The sequence below is a fragment of the Thamnophis sirtalis genome, unplaced genomic scaffold (genome assembly GCF_051295495.1).
Source record: "Thamnophis sirtalis isolate CommonGarterSnake01/CBP01778 unplaced genomic scaffold, rThaSir2_p1.2 scaffold_4, whole genome shotgun sequence".
Lineage (NCBI taxonomy): Eukaryota > Metazoa > Chordata > Lepidosauria > Squamata > Natricidae > Thamnophis > Thamnophis sirtalis.
Genome location: NW_028261384.1, coordinates 117,393,734 through 117,412,291, shown reverse-complemented (window position 1 = coordinate 117,412,291; position 18,558 = coordinate 117,393,734). Strand labels below are relative to the sequence as shown.

General features: G+C 42.2%; 1 protein-coding gene across 2 annotated transcripts in view; it reads right to left on the bottom strand.

The window, feature by feature from the left end:
• The window catches only part of TTYH1 (tweety family member 1), a 102,477-nt gene extending 98,400 nt beyond the window's left edge, over window positions 1-4,077 (bottom strand). The window contains exon 1 of one of the 2 annotated variants that reach the window (XM_014065782.2): window positions 3,816-4,077. In XM_014065782.2, coding sequence (XP_013921257.1) covers window positions 3,816-3,941 — 126 coding nt within the window. In that variant the 5' untranslated portion in view covers window positions 3,942-4,077. The remainder of the gene's footprint in view (window positions 1-3,815) is intronic. The other variant, XM_014065783.2, reaches the window with a different exon arrangement.
• Between the last annotated feature and the right edge of the window lie 14,481 nt (window positions 4,078-18,558).

Below are 18,558 nucleotides of genomic sequence, written 5' to 3'. Positions count from 1 at the left end.
AATGCCTCGTGTGCCCTATCAAATGGCTCCGTGTGCCATCTGTGGCACATGTACCATAGGTTTGCCATCATGAGTACAGCCTTTACATAGGCTCTGCCACACATCCAGATGCCTAGGTTTGGTGACACAACCATGCCAACAGGATTGATGCTACTCTAATCTCCAGAGAGACGATGTTCCAAAGGGAAGATGCCATGACAGAAGAGACTTCCTGAATCCTGCTGGATGACATCCTCTAATAGATGGGGACTCTGGGCATGGCTCTTTCACTGGACCTAAAGGCATGGTAGGCTCATGCCATGGAAAGGTTTATCGGTAATTATCAGTTGAGTTTGAGTTGAGTTTATTGGCCTTGTATGCCGCCCACTCCCGAAGGACTCTGGGCGGCATCTCAGATTGAACCTAGAAGTACACTGGCAACCAATGCAGTCCACATAATTGCCTGCACCACTGCATTCTGTACCTGCTGCAGCTTCCGGATGCTCTCCAAGGGCAGCCTCCTGCAAACCACATTGCAGTAGTCATTTTTGTGACTTTTGAAATTGATTATGTGCCATGAGGTCAGTATCTATAAGAGCTGTGGTGGCATGGTGGTTAGAATGCAGTATTTGACTCTGTCCATAGGCAGATGTTTGATCCTGACCAGCTCAGAGTTGACTTTGCCTTCAATCCTTCCGAGGTTGGGAAAGTGAGGACCCAGATTGTTAGGGGCAATATGCTCACTCTGTAAACTGCTTAGAGAGGATAGTAAAGCACTGTAAAGCAGTATATAAGTGCTGTTGCTATCAACTCTTCACAACCATGTAGATAGATTTTCTCCAGGGTGACCTTGAGCATTGGACTTGGTCCACCAAAGTGCATGTCAACGGTGAGACAAGTAAGGTCCTGCACTTGGGTGGGGAAAACAAAATGCGCAGGTACAAAATTGTCAACAGTGTCTGTGAGAGGAATCTAGGACCCCTGGTGGACCACCACTTTAAGTGTGAGCCAGAAATATGCTGCAGCTGCCAAAAAAGCCAAAGCAGTCCTAGGCTGCATCAAGATAATAGTGTCATAGTGTTACTCTATATTGCACTAATGAGGCCATGCTTGGGGTTCTGCATCCAGTTCTGGTCACCAAGATACAGAAAAGATGCTGAGTCCCTAGAAAGAAGGCAGAGAAAAGTAACAAAGATGACAAGGAGTCTGGATGCTAAGTTGTAGGATGACCGGCTAAGGGAACTTGGTAGGCTTAACCTTAAGGGGTGGCACAATAGCCATCTTCCAATATTAAGGGCTGTCACAGGGAAGAGCAGGTTGGTTGATTCTAGATAGCACCTGAGGGGAGGAAGCAGTGCGTGGAAGCTGGTCAGAAGGACATCCAACATGGAACCAAGGAAGAATTGTGTGGCAGTGAGAACAATTAATCAACGGAACAGCTTGACTTCCAGAGTTGTGAGTGCTCCATTGCTGGAGGCTTTCAAGAAAAGATTAGACCACCATTTATCCAAGATAGTATAAGGACTCCTGCCTTGAGCAGGGGGTTGGACTAGAAGACCTTCAAGGTCCCTTCCAACCTGATATGATATTCTGAAATACTGAGAATAAAGGACTGTACTAAACAATGTGAAATCAGTTCATTATAACCATAACAGGATAGTAAATACATTAACAACAAGAGAATTGTTTTATACATCGTGGACATTTCTGAAAATGTTGGGTTTCAGAAAAGGATGGGATAAAATTACCGTGGTGTTAGAAATATAATTCAGGAGCTGGAACATTATCTGATATGACTTAGCCTTGTCCTATTACTCTTGCAATGTGAGTTGACACTGGTTTGTTAATATAATTCTGGATCAATAGTGGTATATTAAGGAGGTATGTGATATTGGGTATATGACCAGGTTTTAGTATTTACCAAGGTATCAAGAATTGTGGATTTTTTCAGTCATGGGTTTAGATACAAGAGTTACTGTATAATATTAAAGGGAGAAATCTACACCTGATGTAACGAAATGGATGGATTTATGTTGTTTGCCAACACTGAACTTTTTTTTCTCTGCCAGACCAAAAAAAAAAGTTCTAAAATATATAGTAGAGCCTTTTTGCGAATGTTTTATGATCTTCCTTCCTTCCCTCCCTCCCCCCCTTCCTTCCCCTATATTTTCTATGATTCATGCTGGTATATGCATTTGAATTTTCTAGCAGTTTACATAACACAATTGCTTTAAAAGTGAGCACTTTTTAATGGGCAAATATCTACTTAATCCCAGAGAAGTAGTTTCCCAAGTTCCTTAGATCATATTTGTGTGGATAAAAAGAAGCAAAGGGTTGAGAAATAAAATCTTGAATTGTGCCTAGCTAAATGGAAATATGCAGATAAGTGCTTGTAATTTTGTGCCTACCAGTTTACTAAGCCACGTTTGCTTTAAACCACAGCTTGTTGAAAAAACTACCAGTGCCTGTCTCACTCATATTGCTTATTGCTTCTAATTGATAAATCATGGTTTACAAAGCAGAGTGGCTGAGTTCACACAACATATCAAGACAAAACTCATCTAGTGATGGCTTATGAAAATTGATACAGATAATATGGCTGCCATGTATTCTCAGTCATGCTAGATATGGCTGCTTTCGAGCAAACAGTGATGTTACTTGTGAATCCACCAAGCACAGCACCGGTTGATATCTACTTCCACAACCGGTGCAGCATTTGTTCTCAGTGACACAACTGCTGGATCATTGCCAGCTATATTCACACTCTCTTGGTTCCTCTGAACATGTCTTTAGACATTCTTCTCTAGACCAGTCGGTCTACAGAACTCAACTTCTAAGTGTCCCCACAAGGCGATGTCCTTTAATTTTGCACCTTCCCAATGTGTTAGATCTGTGATTTTTCAGGGTTCCCACCAATATGGCCAAACACATTCCATTACATCTGGAGGATGTCATGTTGAAAAAGGATACTATTAGGCTGATAAAGGCCAGTGAGTGTCAGCTAAAACAAGAGGACTACCCAAAATTCTTCCCTTAAGAGAAGAATGTACATTTTCTTGCATGTTGTAACCTCAAAGGAACTCAGGTTCTGGGAGACCAGGGATGCTCTCGACTGCTCCTTCCCACTGCTCTTCGTCCCCATCCTCATTTCTCTCACTCTGATCCCTTCCGTTTCCATTCCCTCCCCATCTCTCCCTACTTGAACTTCATTCCGATCTGGTCCTCCATCTTTCCCAGGCTCGTCTCCCTCCGGATATCTCCCATCCGTTCGCTCCTCCCTTAACCGCCTCCCCGCCTCGGGTTCCCCAGTCCATCCTCCCCGTCCCAATCCTCCCCAGGACCAGGCTGCCTCGCCTTTCCCTCCTTTCCTCCTGCCTCCCTTTGAGCCTCACTTTTTTTCCTCTGCACGGGGGCTTCTCTCCCTCCCTCCCTCTGCCTTGGACGCTTTGCATCTGCCCCATCCTATTTCGAGAGTCCCTCTTCTGCCCCGTTGCCTTTCTTTGCCCCGATCGCCCCCCCCCCGTCCCTCCCTACATCCATCCACCAAGGTTGCTCGGCGCTGCGCTGCAGTTGGATTCGCGCTGTTCAAATGTTTCCCTCCCGCCCCGCGCCTCTTTTCCCCCCTTCTCGCTTTTCTCCCCGGCTTCATCCATCCGCTGCCTTCCTTCGCCCCTCTCCTCTCTCTTCTCCCTTCGGCTGGCTTGCCTGCCGGCTCCCCATTCTTGTCCTAGCGAGCCCCGGTCCCGTCTCTCTTCGCTCCGTGCCTTCGGTTCCCACGTTCCCACGGGTGTGTGCGCGCGTGTGTGTGTGTGCGGGGTGGGGGGGGGGACACTCACCTGCTGGTAGCCCAAATCCTCTGGAGCAAATTCGCTCCCCGCTGCCTCGAACTGGAAGTTAATGTGCGGCGCCTGGTGCAGAAGGAAAGTCCACCACGAAGCTCGGTACCCCTGGGGGGACCCCATCCTTCCCTCCCGGGGCGTGCAGAAAGCAGGCGCTGCTCACCGTGCTGGACGTCGCCCTCCCATGCTGGTGCAGGGACGGGTTTGGGGAATGGAGTGAAGGGAGCCTCTGCAAAACATCAGGGCTTATCCGCGCGGGATATTGGGGGGAGGGAGGGGGATTGTGGGGAAATCGGGAGGGGGGAGCTGGTTGGGAATGGGGAAAGGATGGAGAGAGGCGCAGAGCCATCTAGCGAATGTGGCTGTTAAAGTCACCGAATCCTGGCTTGCCCTCCCAGAGATCGAGAGCCGGGCTCCCTCCGGTGGTCTTCGCCTTCTATGCAATAAAGATAAAACCCGGTTTAGCAGGCCGATTAGGTGCTGGTCCTCGATTTACAATGGTTTGCTTGCAATTTATGAACCACACTTAATGGTTGTGCCTTATGTTCGACATAAGTCCTCAACTTATGACCACACCTCAGCTCAAAATTTCTGTTGCTAAGTGAAACATTTGTTAAGTAATTTTTGCCCCATTTTCCCGCTTTTCTTGCCACAGTTGTTAAGTGAATCACTGCAAAATTCCTATTCTATTCTATTCTATTCCATTCCACTCCTATTCTATTCTATTCTATTCCATTCCACTCCACTCCACTTCTATCCTATCTTATCCTATCCCATTCCACTCCATTCCACTCCACTCCACTCTATTCCTATTCTATTCTATTCTATCCCATTCCACTTCTATTCTATTCTATCCTATCCTATTCTATTCTATTTTTTTCAATTCCTTTCCATTCCATTCTATTCAATACATGATCCTGTGAACCCCCATTTCCCTCCCTCTCCCCCTGCCTTCCACAATTTCTTTCTTTTAACCATGCTCCATCATGCTGAAACCTCATTTCAGGACCAGCTCAGAAGGAAAGAGAGGCAGCTTAACAAGCAGAGAAACGAAAGCTCTTTCCACTCGTCTCCTGCCAAGCCTTCTCCATTCAACTCAGATCTTTATTTCACTTCCATGCATTAAAAACGTGTTTTTTTTTTTTAAAAAAAAAACAAAGTGCAGTGTTATCATGCCGCCTTTCCTTTTTCTGAGGGTGCTGCTGAAAGCACACGGCTTGAATCCCTCTTTTGGAAGAGAAAAGGAAGCTAAATTTGCATTCAAGGTGTGACTCAGAAAGAAGCTCCTATTAGAAATCCTTCCATAGGTGTGCATAGCAAAGATAACGTGTATTTCTCCCCCCTCCTCCATTTTTTCTCATCATTGGTGCTCGGCCTCAGGCCGGTGTGCCTTATGCAGCAAATGACAAGTGCTATCTTTATAAACTAAGTTGAAGACTTGGGGGATTGGGAGGGAGGGAGGGAGGGAGGGAAGGAGCTAATAATAGGTGTGTGGGGACCCAATATTGATCAGGTTCACAGCATGCAGAAAAGCAAGTTTTATCTCTTTCATTCTGGCTTCATTCTTCACTAGAATTGCACCCTTGGGCTGCAGGTATCAATGCATTTTCTTAGTTTAACATGAATTCCAGAGAGCTGGGTCAAGTTTTGATCTCTATGACAGCTGGGGAGGAAGCATTAAGATTCCCTCTGTGGCTTGTGGGATTGTAAAAAAGAAATCTGACTTATTAAAATGTCAGTGTGGTTCCAGTGGTGTATTTAGCCACAGTAACCTCAGTCCCCAGAGGGGATCCAGAACTTGTGTATCAAAGGAGAGCAGATGCCAGACTTGAAAGGATTCTGGCATAACAACACTCTTACAAAATTATTTTTGTAACCTTTAAAGTTACAGCAAAAATACAGGTAGGCCTTGACTTACAACAGTTCATTTAATGACTGTTCAAAGTTACAAGGGCACTGAAAAAAGTGACTTATGACTGTTTTTCATACTTACTACTGTTGCCGCATCCTCATGGTCACATGTTCAAATTTTGGATGCTAGGTAACTTGCGTGTATTTATGACGGTCGCTGTGTTCTGGGGCCATTTTGAGACCTTCTGACAAGCAAAGTCATGGAGAAGCCAGATCAGTGGTGGGTTTCAAAAATTGTTTGAACCTACTCCGTGGGTGTGGCCTCCTTTGTGGGAGTGGTGTGCCACCCATGTGACCGGATGGGAGTGGCTTGCCACCCATGTGACTGGATATGAAGATGCCGACGACACATGTCAGAACCACCTTAAATTACCTCACACACAGCACTGGCATGCATAAGAATATGATGTAAACTTGTTTTTTAAAAGGCATCTTTGGTTTGCATTAAAACAACTTCAACACATACAATGTTCTGATTGTACCACAAACGCAGTAGTCATCCTTACCTTTCACAGAGGCACTGAGTTTTATAAATATGAGCATGATAGTGTAGAATGATCATATCCAAGGACCAGTGGTGGGTTTCAAAAATTTTTGGAACCTCTTCTGTAGGTGTGGCCTGCTTTCCGGGTCCACTGGTGGAACCTCTTCGAACAGGTTCAGTAGATTTGACGAATCGGTTCTAACGAATAAGTGCAAACTGGTAGGAACCCACCTCTGAGCCAGATTTACTTAACAACAATGTTAACTATCTTGTGGCAAGAAACGTTGTAAAATGGGGCAAAATTTGCTTAACAACAGTCTTGCTCAGCAACAAAAAATTTGGGTTCAATTGTGGTCATAAATTGACTACAGATAGTCCTTGACTTACAACAGTTCATTTAGTGGTGGTTACGATGGAACTGAAAAAAGTGACATGATGGCTGTTTTTCACATTTTCTATTGTTGTGGCATCCCCGTGGTCACATGATCCAAATTCAGACAATTGGCATCTGATTCTTATTTGTGGGGATTGCAGTGTCCTGGGGTCATGTGATCCCCTTTTGCAACCTTCTGACAAGCAAAGTCAACTTGGAAGCCAGTTGTGATACGATGGTGGATATGGTGGATGTTACCATCCATCCATAATTAGATCCCCCTTTGGTTGCTTTGGAGCTGTTGCTCCCAGCTTGCAAAAGTAGGATTTTTTGGAACTAGAGGACCTTGAGGACCTTCCTGATGTTGGTGGGTCTTAGTCAAAGATTGGGATTCAGTTTGGAATTACATGGTAACTACCGTACATCAAAACCTCTTATTTCTCCATTCTTTCCATCTCTGCAGATAGCAGTTTCAAGTGACCCTGTGATTCCTCGAACAGGATCCTAAACTCTATCAGTCTGACAATTTTTTTAAAGGATCCATGCCCATCCTGGTTAATTAAGATTTGCAAGGTCATGGTGTGTGTTTGGATCTATGTGAATGTTTCTTTGTGTGAAGGGATGGTGTTATTTGCCCTGAATAAGATAGTGACATGAACTCTCTTTAAAAAGGTATGGATGGATCTGATGGTCCCAGGCAACTTTTGTCCAGTCTCCAACCTTCAGTTAGGAAAATAGTTTGGAGGTAACATTTGTGAGTCCATTTGTGAATGACCTCTGACAGATCCCAAGTGGGAGTGGTACAACAATCCAGATTCTTCTTGGTCTCTCAGTAACTTTCAATATTATTTTCTATGGTATCCTTAATCTACAGGATTAAGTGTGGGAGGCACCATGTTGAATGCTTCTCCTTTCTCTTAGGTGGGTTGTAATCAGTGTTGGCAGGGAGTGGGGAGATGCAAGACTTTGCCTCCTTATCTGAACGGTATGTCCCTCAGGCCTCATTGTCTTCTGTTTAAAACCTGCTAAAAACAGTAGGTGAGGCCCTTCATTGACAGGTGTGTGTGTGTGTGTGTGTGTGTGTGTGTGTGTGTCTGATGTTATCCATAGGCTGATGAAGTTCAGTTGGACATCTCAACCTCAGATTAACCAATCAAGGTTATCATGGTCAGACCACTGTGCCTGGAGTGGAGATCTGGATGAGGAAGAACAGATGTAAACTTAACCCTGACAAGAGTTGAGTTCTTCCAGTATCAGAGATTTGCCACCTGTAGTTTTCAATAAGATGATACTTCCCAAAACAAAACCATTGTGCAATTTGGAGATCTTTCTGGACTCTCAGATCCTGCTCAAAGAACAGGTGACAGCTGTGGCTGGGGGAAGGAATTTGGTTGCCCAGATTCATCTGGTGTAACAATTACACCCTTTCCTGGACCAGGATTTCTTCCTCATAGTCACTTATGCTTTAATCACATGTAGGCTATGGTACTTGTAGTTGGCCTTGAAGATCTCTTGGAAGTTGTGAGACAGCTACATGGACAATTATGGACATCCCTCAGAGTGTCCATGAGTTACCTCTTCTGAATAAGCTACGCTGATTGCTGGTGTGCTTCTAGGTACAATACAAGAACAGGTTGCAATCTGAATGATATATGGCCTTGTTTGTTTGTTTGTTTGTTTGTTTGTTTATATTTCACATTTCTGAACTGACCATTTGTAGGAGATGACTAGGCTGAGTCAGAGAGAAAGATCAAATGTGTCATAAGTCATGAGTCCCTGTGCACCCTAAGAGAGATCTAAGTTCAGCCCACTTTGAATGCCTTCTTAATTCCTACTCATTTCCTTTGACTATTAGTAGCTCAGATTCTTCTAGAGAACTAAAACTTGCAATAAATATTTATACACCAACACTGATGTTTCCTAAACTCCGCTGAAGATGTTACTTATCCTGGTAATGAAACATTCAAAAACTAACCCACAACCTCGGAGAACACACGTCCACCTTCAACCTAAACCCAAGCGACAGATATTCACCATTATCTCAAACAAATGGTTGTAAGTCAAGGACTAGCTGTAGTGCTGTTCAACTTCCAGCCAATCATTTAGTAAACATCACTTCAAGTGGGGCTTTAAAATAATATTGCAGGATCCAATCTGGGTCGGTCATGGGGACCAGAGGCTTTGTCTTCCAAGCTTTTGGACTCATGCTGAAACTCAGATGGTGGCTGACCTAGATTTGACCCTGCAACTTTATTCTGGGACACATATATTTACTTTCATTTATATTAAAATAATATGTTATGTGTTAGATACCAGAAACATTGGTAATGGTTTACACCAAGTCCTTTGTTCCAGTGGGAACAGAGATTCAATCTGATTGGTCGAAGGGTCTGACAGCTCCATGTCAGACTGAACCTTTACTGGATTGTACATAGTGCTAATAAAGAGCTGTTTATTACTCTGAAGCCTGAGGGTGCCTTCATTGACCCAATCTAACATTATGAAATGGCTGTAGAAACTTCTCAATTGAGGCTGTCTCAGAATTTCATCTATAGAACAACTAGATGAAACAGCAAGTTGTTTGGAGAATTGCAAGCAGCTGATCCCAGCAGCCGGTTAGGAGGGCAGCAATGAGGAACCTGACCACAAAGCTTACCCATTCCACTCTGTCACTTGAAATAGCTCTTTCATTTCACCTAACTACAGGGTCAGCCCTGGTTATGGTGGCTTTGGTGGCTGTAGGTAAGAATGTTAGTGTATAAGCTAAATGTATATGAAATGGAGGAGCTTCACCAAACTAAAATACAGGTAGTCTCGACTTACAACAGTTCATTTGGTGACCATTCAAAGTTACAACAACACTGTAAAAAGTGACTTATGACCAGTTTTCACACTGATGACGTTTATAGCACCCCCAGAGTTGTGTGCTCAAAATTCAGACACTTGGCAATTGACTCACATTTATGACGATTGTCCAGGGATCATGTGATCCCCTTTTGCGACTGTCTCACAAGCAAAATCAATTGGAGAGTCTGATTCACTTAACAATGGTTTGACTAATTTAACAACTATGGTGATTCACTTAACAACTGTGGCAAGAAAGCTTGTAAAATGGGACAAAGTCACTTAACTAATGTTTCACTTAGTGACATAAATTTTGGGCTCAGTTGCAGTCGTAAGTCAAGGATTACCTGTAAAGCTAAGCTGAGCGAAAAGCAGCGTTTCAGGCACATAAATGTGAGGAACTACTCAATTCAGAATGACTCAACGTTCAGCTTAACTACACCCAAACCAACCAGCCACTTTTTGGTTTGCTGCAGTTTACGAAATCAGGTTCCTTTGATGTGTGGCTCAGCAAAGACTTTCTCAGATTAATTGCTATATAACCACATCAGAGGCTTTGATAATTACAAGAGACATTCTCTATTCCTTTCTTTGGTGGAGGATATTTACCTATCTTGACTAAGCCTCTGGGGTTTCCTGGTGATCTCCTAGTCACAAATCTACTTTGATTAGCTTTCTGGGATTAACCAAGATCGACAACATGCACTTAGTCTGGCTAAATTTTGTGATAGAATGGGGATTTTGAAATTATTGGAGAAAAAAAATCCACTTAAGTTTTCGCAGAACTATAACTACCACTGTGAGAAAAATATCTGACTTTTTTGGATGAAAAGTCCTAAACCATGTTAAACTTCCCATGATAGAAAGAATTGATCCTGGTCAAGTTTAAATAAATAGTTTCAGCGCACCAGCAAAATGTGTCTAGACCTAAGCACCAAGCAGAGAAAACTCTACATGCATAACTGGGAGTCAATTTGTCTGAAACAAACAAACAAACAAACAAACAAGAGACAAAGAACAGATTTGTTCTTTGGGACACTTCCGTGTTCCCCTGAGCTGTGGTGGTACAGTGGTTAGAATGCAGTATTTCTGACTAATTCTGCCTACTGCCAGCAGTTCGATTCTCACCAGCTCAATGTTGTCTTAGCTTTCCATCCTTCCAAGGTCGGTAAAATGAAGGCCCAGATTGTTGGGGGCAATATGCCAACTATGTAAACTGCTTAGAGAGGACTATAAAGCACTGTGAAGCGGTATATAAATCTAAGTACTATTGCTATTGCTAAAACTGATGGGAAATAGGAACCTGATGGAGCCCCGTTTTATGCTTTACCTGGAAACTAAAGAGTACTATACTGTAATGTGATATGGTACGATATTACAGTAGTCCTCTCTTAATGACTCTCATTGGGGCCAGCAACTCTGCCTCTAAGCAAAGCAAATGAGAAATCAAGACCATGACTGTTTTTTTCAGCTGGAAAAAACAAGACAGTCAATTTTACACCTTTGTTTGCCTTTGTTAGCCATTCCTTGCCCTTTGGAATGCTCACATCAAAAGCAACATGAATGGACAGTCCAGAGTTTGGAGCCACAGACACACAATGCAAACAGCTTATTCTCCTGAAACCCCTTTCTCTCCAATGTCTCCATTCTTGGATGGGACTCAGTTTAGTTCCATTTGATTTACATTTAATTCAAATACAATTTAATTGATATGTTTCTTGTTACACGAATAATTACTGATTAATGTGTATTTTTGATGTTCTCCAAGATTTAGTGTGATCCGTGTGAATAAGGGCATTACCTTCTGACTGCAATATGGAAAAAAAGAAATTAGGGAAAACTTCACTTTTTTGTTTTTTACTCTGAAACCAAGGGTGAATGACTCACCTCCACAGATGTTTTGATGACTACTTCATCCATCTGAGAGCAGCTGGCTTGGACTTGCTTGCTGATCGCAGCTCAAGGAATGTGCTATTTGAGGGAGAGGGAATTATCTTTGAGTAGCTTCTCTTGCTTTCTTCATTAAGTGTGCTAGACAAATTACAAGAACAACTATCCATTGTCTGCACTGGCCAACTATGAAGTTTTTATTCATTGCAATCTTTGAGTCTTTCTTCAAATAAACCAAGGGGGTCTTTGCCAAACTCAGCAGTATACTTGGACAGATCTTCAAATAGCCACAGTTTTCCTATTTCTGCCTTCTTTCCAATAGCACAGTTGATTCCAGCTTGAACCCAGGACTGAATATCTGGTCTTTCTAATTCAGCTTTTCTTAATCCGGTGTCTTTCAAATAGATTGGACTTTAGTTCTTGTATTACAAGTCAGTTGGGAATCCTTGAAGTTGCACTCCCAGCACATCTGGAGGACAACAGATTGGAAGAAATGCTGGCCTAGCTGGAGGCATGAATGTGTTTTGGCTCATGTTAAGCATTTAAGCAGTTGTGAAAGTTTTAACAGCTAACATTTTGAAAACAGATGATGTTTTGACCAATCATTTGGTGTTAAAGATGAGTTTTCATTTATATGGGTTATTATAGAATAACTGAAGAAAGATTGATGAAGGAGTGGTTGAAGATCAGTGGATGGGCACATTTTTAATATAATTATTTGCGTGTCTAACCACACTTGGCCAAATAACTAAAGTATAAGTGAAGGCAATTATTAGAGCCAGTGAAACTTCAAAGACTGCTTGCCTTCTATGAAATTTTGAATTGAGGCACCCCACTCAAAGCTGTTTCATGAACCCATAAAGAACCTCTTACTTCTAAGGGTGTCAGGCCCAAACAGCCAGATCCACCTGGGAAGGGTTCAAGTGACTATCTTATTGATATACAACAGTTCATTTAGTATCCATTTAAAGTTATCACAGCACTGAAAATAGTGATTTAGGACTATTTTTCACACGTTTGACTGTTGCAGCATCTCCATAGTCACATGATTTATATTCGTATGTTTCACAACTGACTCACATTTATGACGGTTGCAGTGTCCTGTAGTCATGTGATTCCCTTTTGTCACCTTCCAACAAGCAAGGGAAGCCCATGTTACTAATTTCAGAACTGCAGTGATTCTCTTAACAAATGTAGCAAGAAAAATTGTAAAATCGGTCAAAACTCACTTAACAAATATCTCACTTAGCAACATAAATTTTGGGCTCAATTGTGGCTGTAAGTCAAGGATTGCTGTTTCATAGTTCCCCTGGTTATATTAAAAGCTACACTTTGGTGACTAATTTTGGAGAAGCCCATGAGCTACCTTATCTAACAAATTTCTCACTTAACAACATAGGTTTCAGGCTCAATTGTGGTCAAAAGGTGAGGACTACCTGTATTCTATCTATAATCCAAAATCTTCCCAGATTGCTTGCCATCTCTTGGGAACAAAGAGATAAGGTCCCATAGAATTTAGAGAGGATCAGTCTTTGGCCTCTTGTGGCTGCTCAATGACTCAAGGCTAATTCCTCACTTGACACTCCCACATCTCTTGCCTCATTGGCAATTCTCAACCAGGAGTGAAGCAAAGCAAACATTTTGCTTTACCTCATTCTGCATTGACAACTCCACAGAATGTGCAGTATAAGGAAAGGCCAAAAGGACCTACAGTATATGTGGAGGCTTTGTCTTAAACTTAACAGATTTCTGAAATGTCGGGGAAGGCTTCACATAAAGTGAAACCTTTTTAAAACCACAAGTGGTAACAGTGTATAGAAACAGAAGGAGCAAAAGCATAGGTGACAATTTCCTTCCTCGTCAGGATTATTTTGTTCATCACATTTGTTAATCCACCCCATCTTCCTCAGAGAGTATTGGATATTTTGGGCGGTGTACCATAAAATGTTAAAAAATAAAAAACAGCATATGAAAGTTAAGGTAAAAAAGAGGCAAGGGTGATAAAGATAATGCTAAAAATTTATTAAAAGTGAAAGGAAGGCTTCAGGACACCAATCCGCCCCCATGGTTGCATGCTTGTCTGTACTCCCCAAGTAAGACCACAGAGCCATGTTTTTACAACTTTCCAGAAGTCTGGAGAGTGGGGTCCTTCCCCATTTCTGGGGGGAGAATGTTCCATGGGGCAGGGGCAACAGCAGTGAAGGTTCTCTTCCTGGAGCCTCACAAGTGGGAAGTGTGTTGGGATTCAGAACATGCCTTCCCTGCCAGACCAGGTGAGATGGGGTGATGTAATGGGATGAAAATATTTCCATAGGAAGCCTGATCTCCTGGCATGCAGGGCTTTTAGATAGTAAAATTAAAATTAAAGCATAGCTTCCATCCAACAGAAAAACTGGGCATCAGAGGCAGGTAGTCCTAAACTTTGCAACAGTTTAGCAATTTATTGATTGAAATTACAGCAGCACTAAAAAAAGTGATTTGTCACCATTTTTCATACTTATGAGCATTGCAACATCCCCATGGTCACATGATCAAAATTGGGCTGGTTGGTAACTCACTCATATTTATGACGATTGCATATGGGATCATATGATCAACTTTTGTGACCTTCTGACAAGCAAAGTCAATGGGGAAGCCAGATTCATTTAACAACCATGTTACTAACATAACCACTGCAGTAATTTATTTAACAACTATGGGGGTGGGGGAAAGTCATAAAATGGGCAAAACTCACTTAACAAATGTCTCAGTAACAGCAATTTTGGGCTCCATTGTGATCGTAAATTGAGGAGTACTACTAGTCACAGGTCCAGAGAAGCAGATATGGGCTGAAGTCTTGAGATTGTTGGAGTGAATAGGGATGAATAATGATGCATCTAATGATGAGTTTGTGCTGGTAAGGACTTTGTGGAAGAAATAAAAATAATGGGGAGATAACAACATGTGGACAGGAATTGTACAGAGAATAAAGGGATGCATTGAAGAAAGAGATGGGTGCTATAGTGCCGATAGAAACTTGGTTTTAGTTATCTTGCATGGGTGTGATATTGGCGTTTTTTCAAATTATGCTTTGATTCAGGAAGCGATGCTACTACTCAGATCCTGAAATCAAGTTACAACTGCACTCCTGAAGCCTAAGTCTCACCTCTTTATAACAGATCATAGATAATTATAGAAGTATTTTCACACTATTCCAAGATTAGGTCTGCAGACAACAATATTTTTTCCCCTCTTCTCCAGGGCAGGTTAAATATAAGTGTTTCCCTTAATAATGCCCCCAAACTAAAACACCTCCACTCAAAACAGATTCTAGCAAAGATTTTTTTAAGTGTGTAATTTAATAATTTAAAAACAAAAGTCACTTCCAAAACAGGAAAATACATATTGCAAATGCAAAACTATCAAACAGGTAACACATAAATAACCATCAAGATAGACCAACATGATAAACCAATGCGTTATACAAATATCTTTGCATTTTTTCTTTTTAGCAAACACAGCAAACCTTTTCGTGGAACCTACACATTTATGATAAACAGATTTTATCAAAATCAAAAAATCCCTTTAGAATGCTCATATTCCTCATAATGCTTTTACTAAGAATATAGTGCAATGGACAGTATAAAACATAACAGTAATATATCCCATTATATTTTAACCACAAGGCAGAAAGCTATTTGCGATATATGTTCACAGTTAGAACATGTAGACAAAAGTTTATTTATTATTGCATTCATTGTCCATGTTTTTCTAGGACAGGGATGTTTGAATTCCATCTGCTTGAAGGCTGAGCCAAACTTTGAATGACTTATTCACACTCCAAAAATTAAGAGAACCCAGGATCTGTTTTAGGAAGGAATTTCAGAAGTTTTAATAATAAAACAAATAATTTAATGTCTTTTAATTTAATGATGCTTGTTATAACCACCCTATTATATTAGGCTTCGGGTGGCTTACAAAATCCAGAAACAACAATGACAAACACACCTACTCAGGCAGCCCACGCTAAAACAAAGTAATACACAATACAACTATGACTTGAGCATTAGGGCGGTTCAAGGCACTCCTTTCATTCCTCTCAAAATCCCCCAGCTATTTCCTAAGTGCAAAAAGAAGCCTAAGGTTTGGGCCCCGTTATGCTGATTTTATATCCTTAATGAAGCAGATATTTTTTCTGTGAAGTAGTTTATGCTGAAAGAGAACACCCTCAGGAAACTCCCTGAATATCTGTCTGATATCAGGATCTTATCTTAGCCACACGGATTATCCCTGTTTGGGTTTCCAACCTCTTCATTCTACCACCCTTTCACAATCCACCTAATGTTCTGCCCTCCCCCATTCCACCCCTATTATGAGTTTCTGGAGCTTACTCAGTTCTCCTCTACAATGGAAGACTCTGCTAAGAATAAGACTTTGTTCCATAAAGAACATCCATGCCCTCAGTTACGGTGACAATGGGGGACTTGAAACAGGAGATTAGGAATAGATAAGTATGGAGAAAATCCACCTATCTGTTCATTATCAATCAATCAATCAATCAATCAATCAATCAATCAATCAATCAGAGTAGGGTTGGAAGGGACCTTGGATGCCTTCTCTGTTTATACAACTACTCTGTATTAGCTTTTCTGACTGCTGCCACACACTGCTGGCTCATGTTTACCAGTAAGTGATTGTCTACTACAGTGTTTTTCAACCTTTTTTGTGCAAAGGCACACTTTTTTTCATGAAAAAAATCACGAGGCACACCACCATTAGAAAATGTTAAAAAAAAATAACTCTGTGCCTATATTGACTATATATAAAGTAATTCTCCCACGGCACACCTTACACTATGTCATGGCACACTAGTGTGCCGCAGCACAGTGGTTGAAAAACAGTGGTCTACTAGGACTCCTTCAAGGTCCCTTTCACAGTTCCTGTTTTTGATGCAGGTTTCACCTAATCTGTGCTGGTACTTTTGTTTTTTTTCCTGCCCAGATGTAAAACCTTGCTTTTCTCCACGTTAAATGTCATGTTGTTGGATTTCCTTGTTCAAGTCTGTTAAGATCTTTTTGGATCCTTGTCAATAAGTGTCAACAACAACATGGCAGCACAGCATGGTGGCAAGGGGGAGGCCATGGTTTTGCCCTCAGCCTCTGTCCTAAAAATGAGCTCTTGGGAGAACCAATGCTGCAGAAATTTAAGGCATGGACAAAAATGAGGGCCTTTAGCAGTCCAGATGTTTTCTCCAGAAGGGAAGGAGGTTAGAAGTTAAACAAATCAAGTGAAATGGCTTGAGCAGCATCCGTCTCTTGTTGTGATCAGACAGAAGCTCAGCCAACACAATCCAGTTGGAGCTCTCCGAGATGGGGCAGGCTATTGTCTTTTTCACCAGATAGGCTCCTCCTTGACTTGCTTGCAGTGTTTGATTTTCCTACCTGCTACCGTGGATTCAGTGCAGAGGTGGGCGTCACATCATGTAACAACCGGTTCGGCCAGAACAAAAAATGTGAGTCATGCATGCAACACCAAAACCACAATTATATAGCAAGGTATAGTGGTGGGGCGATGGGGTGGGGGTGGGGCAGGCCCAACTGCTGTTTGGAACTACCAGTTCACCTGAACTGGTCTGAACTGGAAGCAGTTCACCTCTGGTTCAGTGGCTTAGAGAAGCATCCCTGTTGCAGTTCACAAGGGATAGAGAAACTTCCCTTTCCCCTCCTGACGTCAGTAGACCTTAACTTTGGAACATTCCAAGTGATTCTTTAATGTCAATAAAGAGTGAAAGTTTTCTGCATCTTGTTGCGTCCATGTGAACAGTTCTTGGACTTTAGTGGCCTGGACATGATGCTCCAAGTCTGCAAGATCCTAAGAGGAGCTAAAGTGGCAGAGGTGGGCAGTGAAAAGGAAGGAACGAGCAAGGGTAGAATTGCTAACCCCCAACCCCTCACAGTTGTGCTTATCATCTCCTTCTCCAGTATCATTCCTGAATCAGTGGTCACTTGAGGACTTACTGCATAGTTTGGCAGCACAGAGATCTTGGTGGTCCTGATGACCTCCTTATTGATTACTGCTGGCTGATCTCTTTTTCTTCCCCTCTTCCTCATGTTCATGAAAGAATGGAGAGAGAATAGATGTACCATATTTGGCTGCAAATATCTGGGTGGTTATTAAATGGCAGTTGAAGGAATACAGAAAAATCTGAGTGTTTATGTCCTTGGAGAGATTTGCCGTGGGAACCAAGGGATGCTGACATATGTCCCATCAGAGCTGTTTAGACTGGCCTTTCAGTCTATAGGTTTGCCATTATTGAATGATCTGCAGCTCTTGTAATGGTATGTGGGAGACAGAAGGAAGAGCTGCATCTAGGACAATGGATGGATAAGCAACAAGTTATCCCTCAGAAAGAATTTGGGTGAGACAATTGTCTCAGAAGGGACCCTTCTTAGTTTCTTGAGTTGTAAAGGCAACAGGGGGGAAACGTACTAATAAGGGAGAATATTTGTAGTTCATGGTTGACATGAGGGGTTCTTGGTGCTCTCCGTCTTGGTTGTTTTCTTGCAGATGTTTCATTATCCAAATTATTACTAATCAGTATCAGCACTGATGATGTAACCTAGTTTGGATAATGAAACATGTGCAAGAAAACCATCATGCTCAATGAACATCAATAACCCCTCATGTTAACCCTGAGCTACAATATTCTTTATTGGTGCCACATGTGGGTATTAAATGCTTCAGAAAATACACAAATGGGAAATATTTGCTTGCAGGGACACTTCCACCAAGGAACAAGTTGTCTTCCTGAATGGACACCTATGAAAGAATCTCTGAGGCCACCCTCTCCAACACTAACAGGCAAATCACTAGAATATAAACTGAGAGCAAACCCTACTCCTTACTAGCACTGATGACGTTACTGTCACCCCCCCCACACTGACAGTGGTTTCCACCAAGGTCCTCTGTTCTGGCGGGAACAGGGGTTTAATCCCATTGGTCAAGGGGTCTGACAGATCCCTTTAAAAGGGGCTGCTGTCTGATCCAGCTCCACCGGATGTTTTCCTATTTGCAATAAAGAGCTGTTGTTACTGAAGCCTTTGCGTGCCTATCCATTACCTGATCTAATACTGGCGATGAAAGTGGGATAGGAAGGCAACTACAAGAACAAAAAGAGCAAAGAGATTCTGCAAGTACATCCAGCCAGGAGTCCTGGTGCGGCATTGAGCAGACATCGTTGAGCGGCGAAAAACTGAATC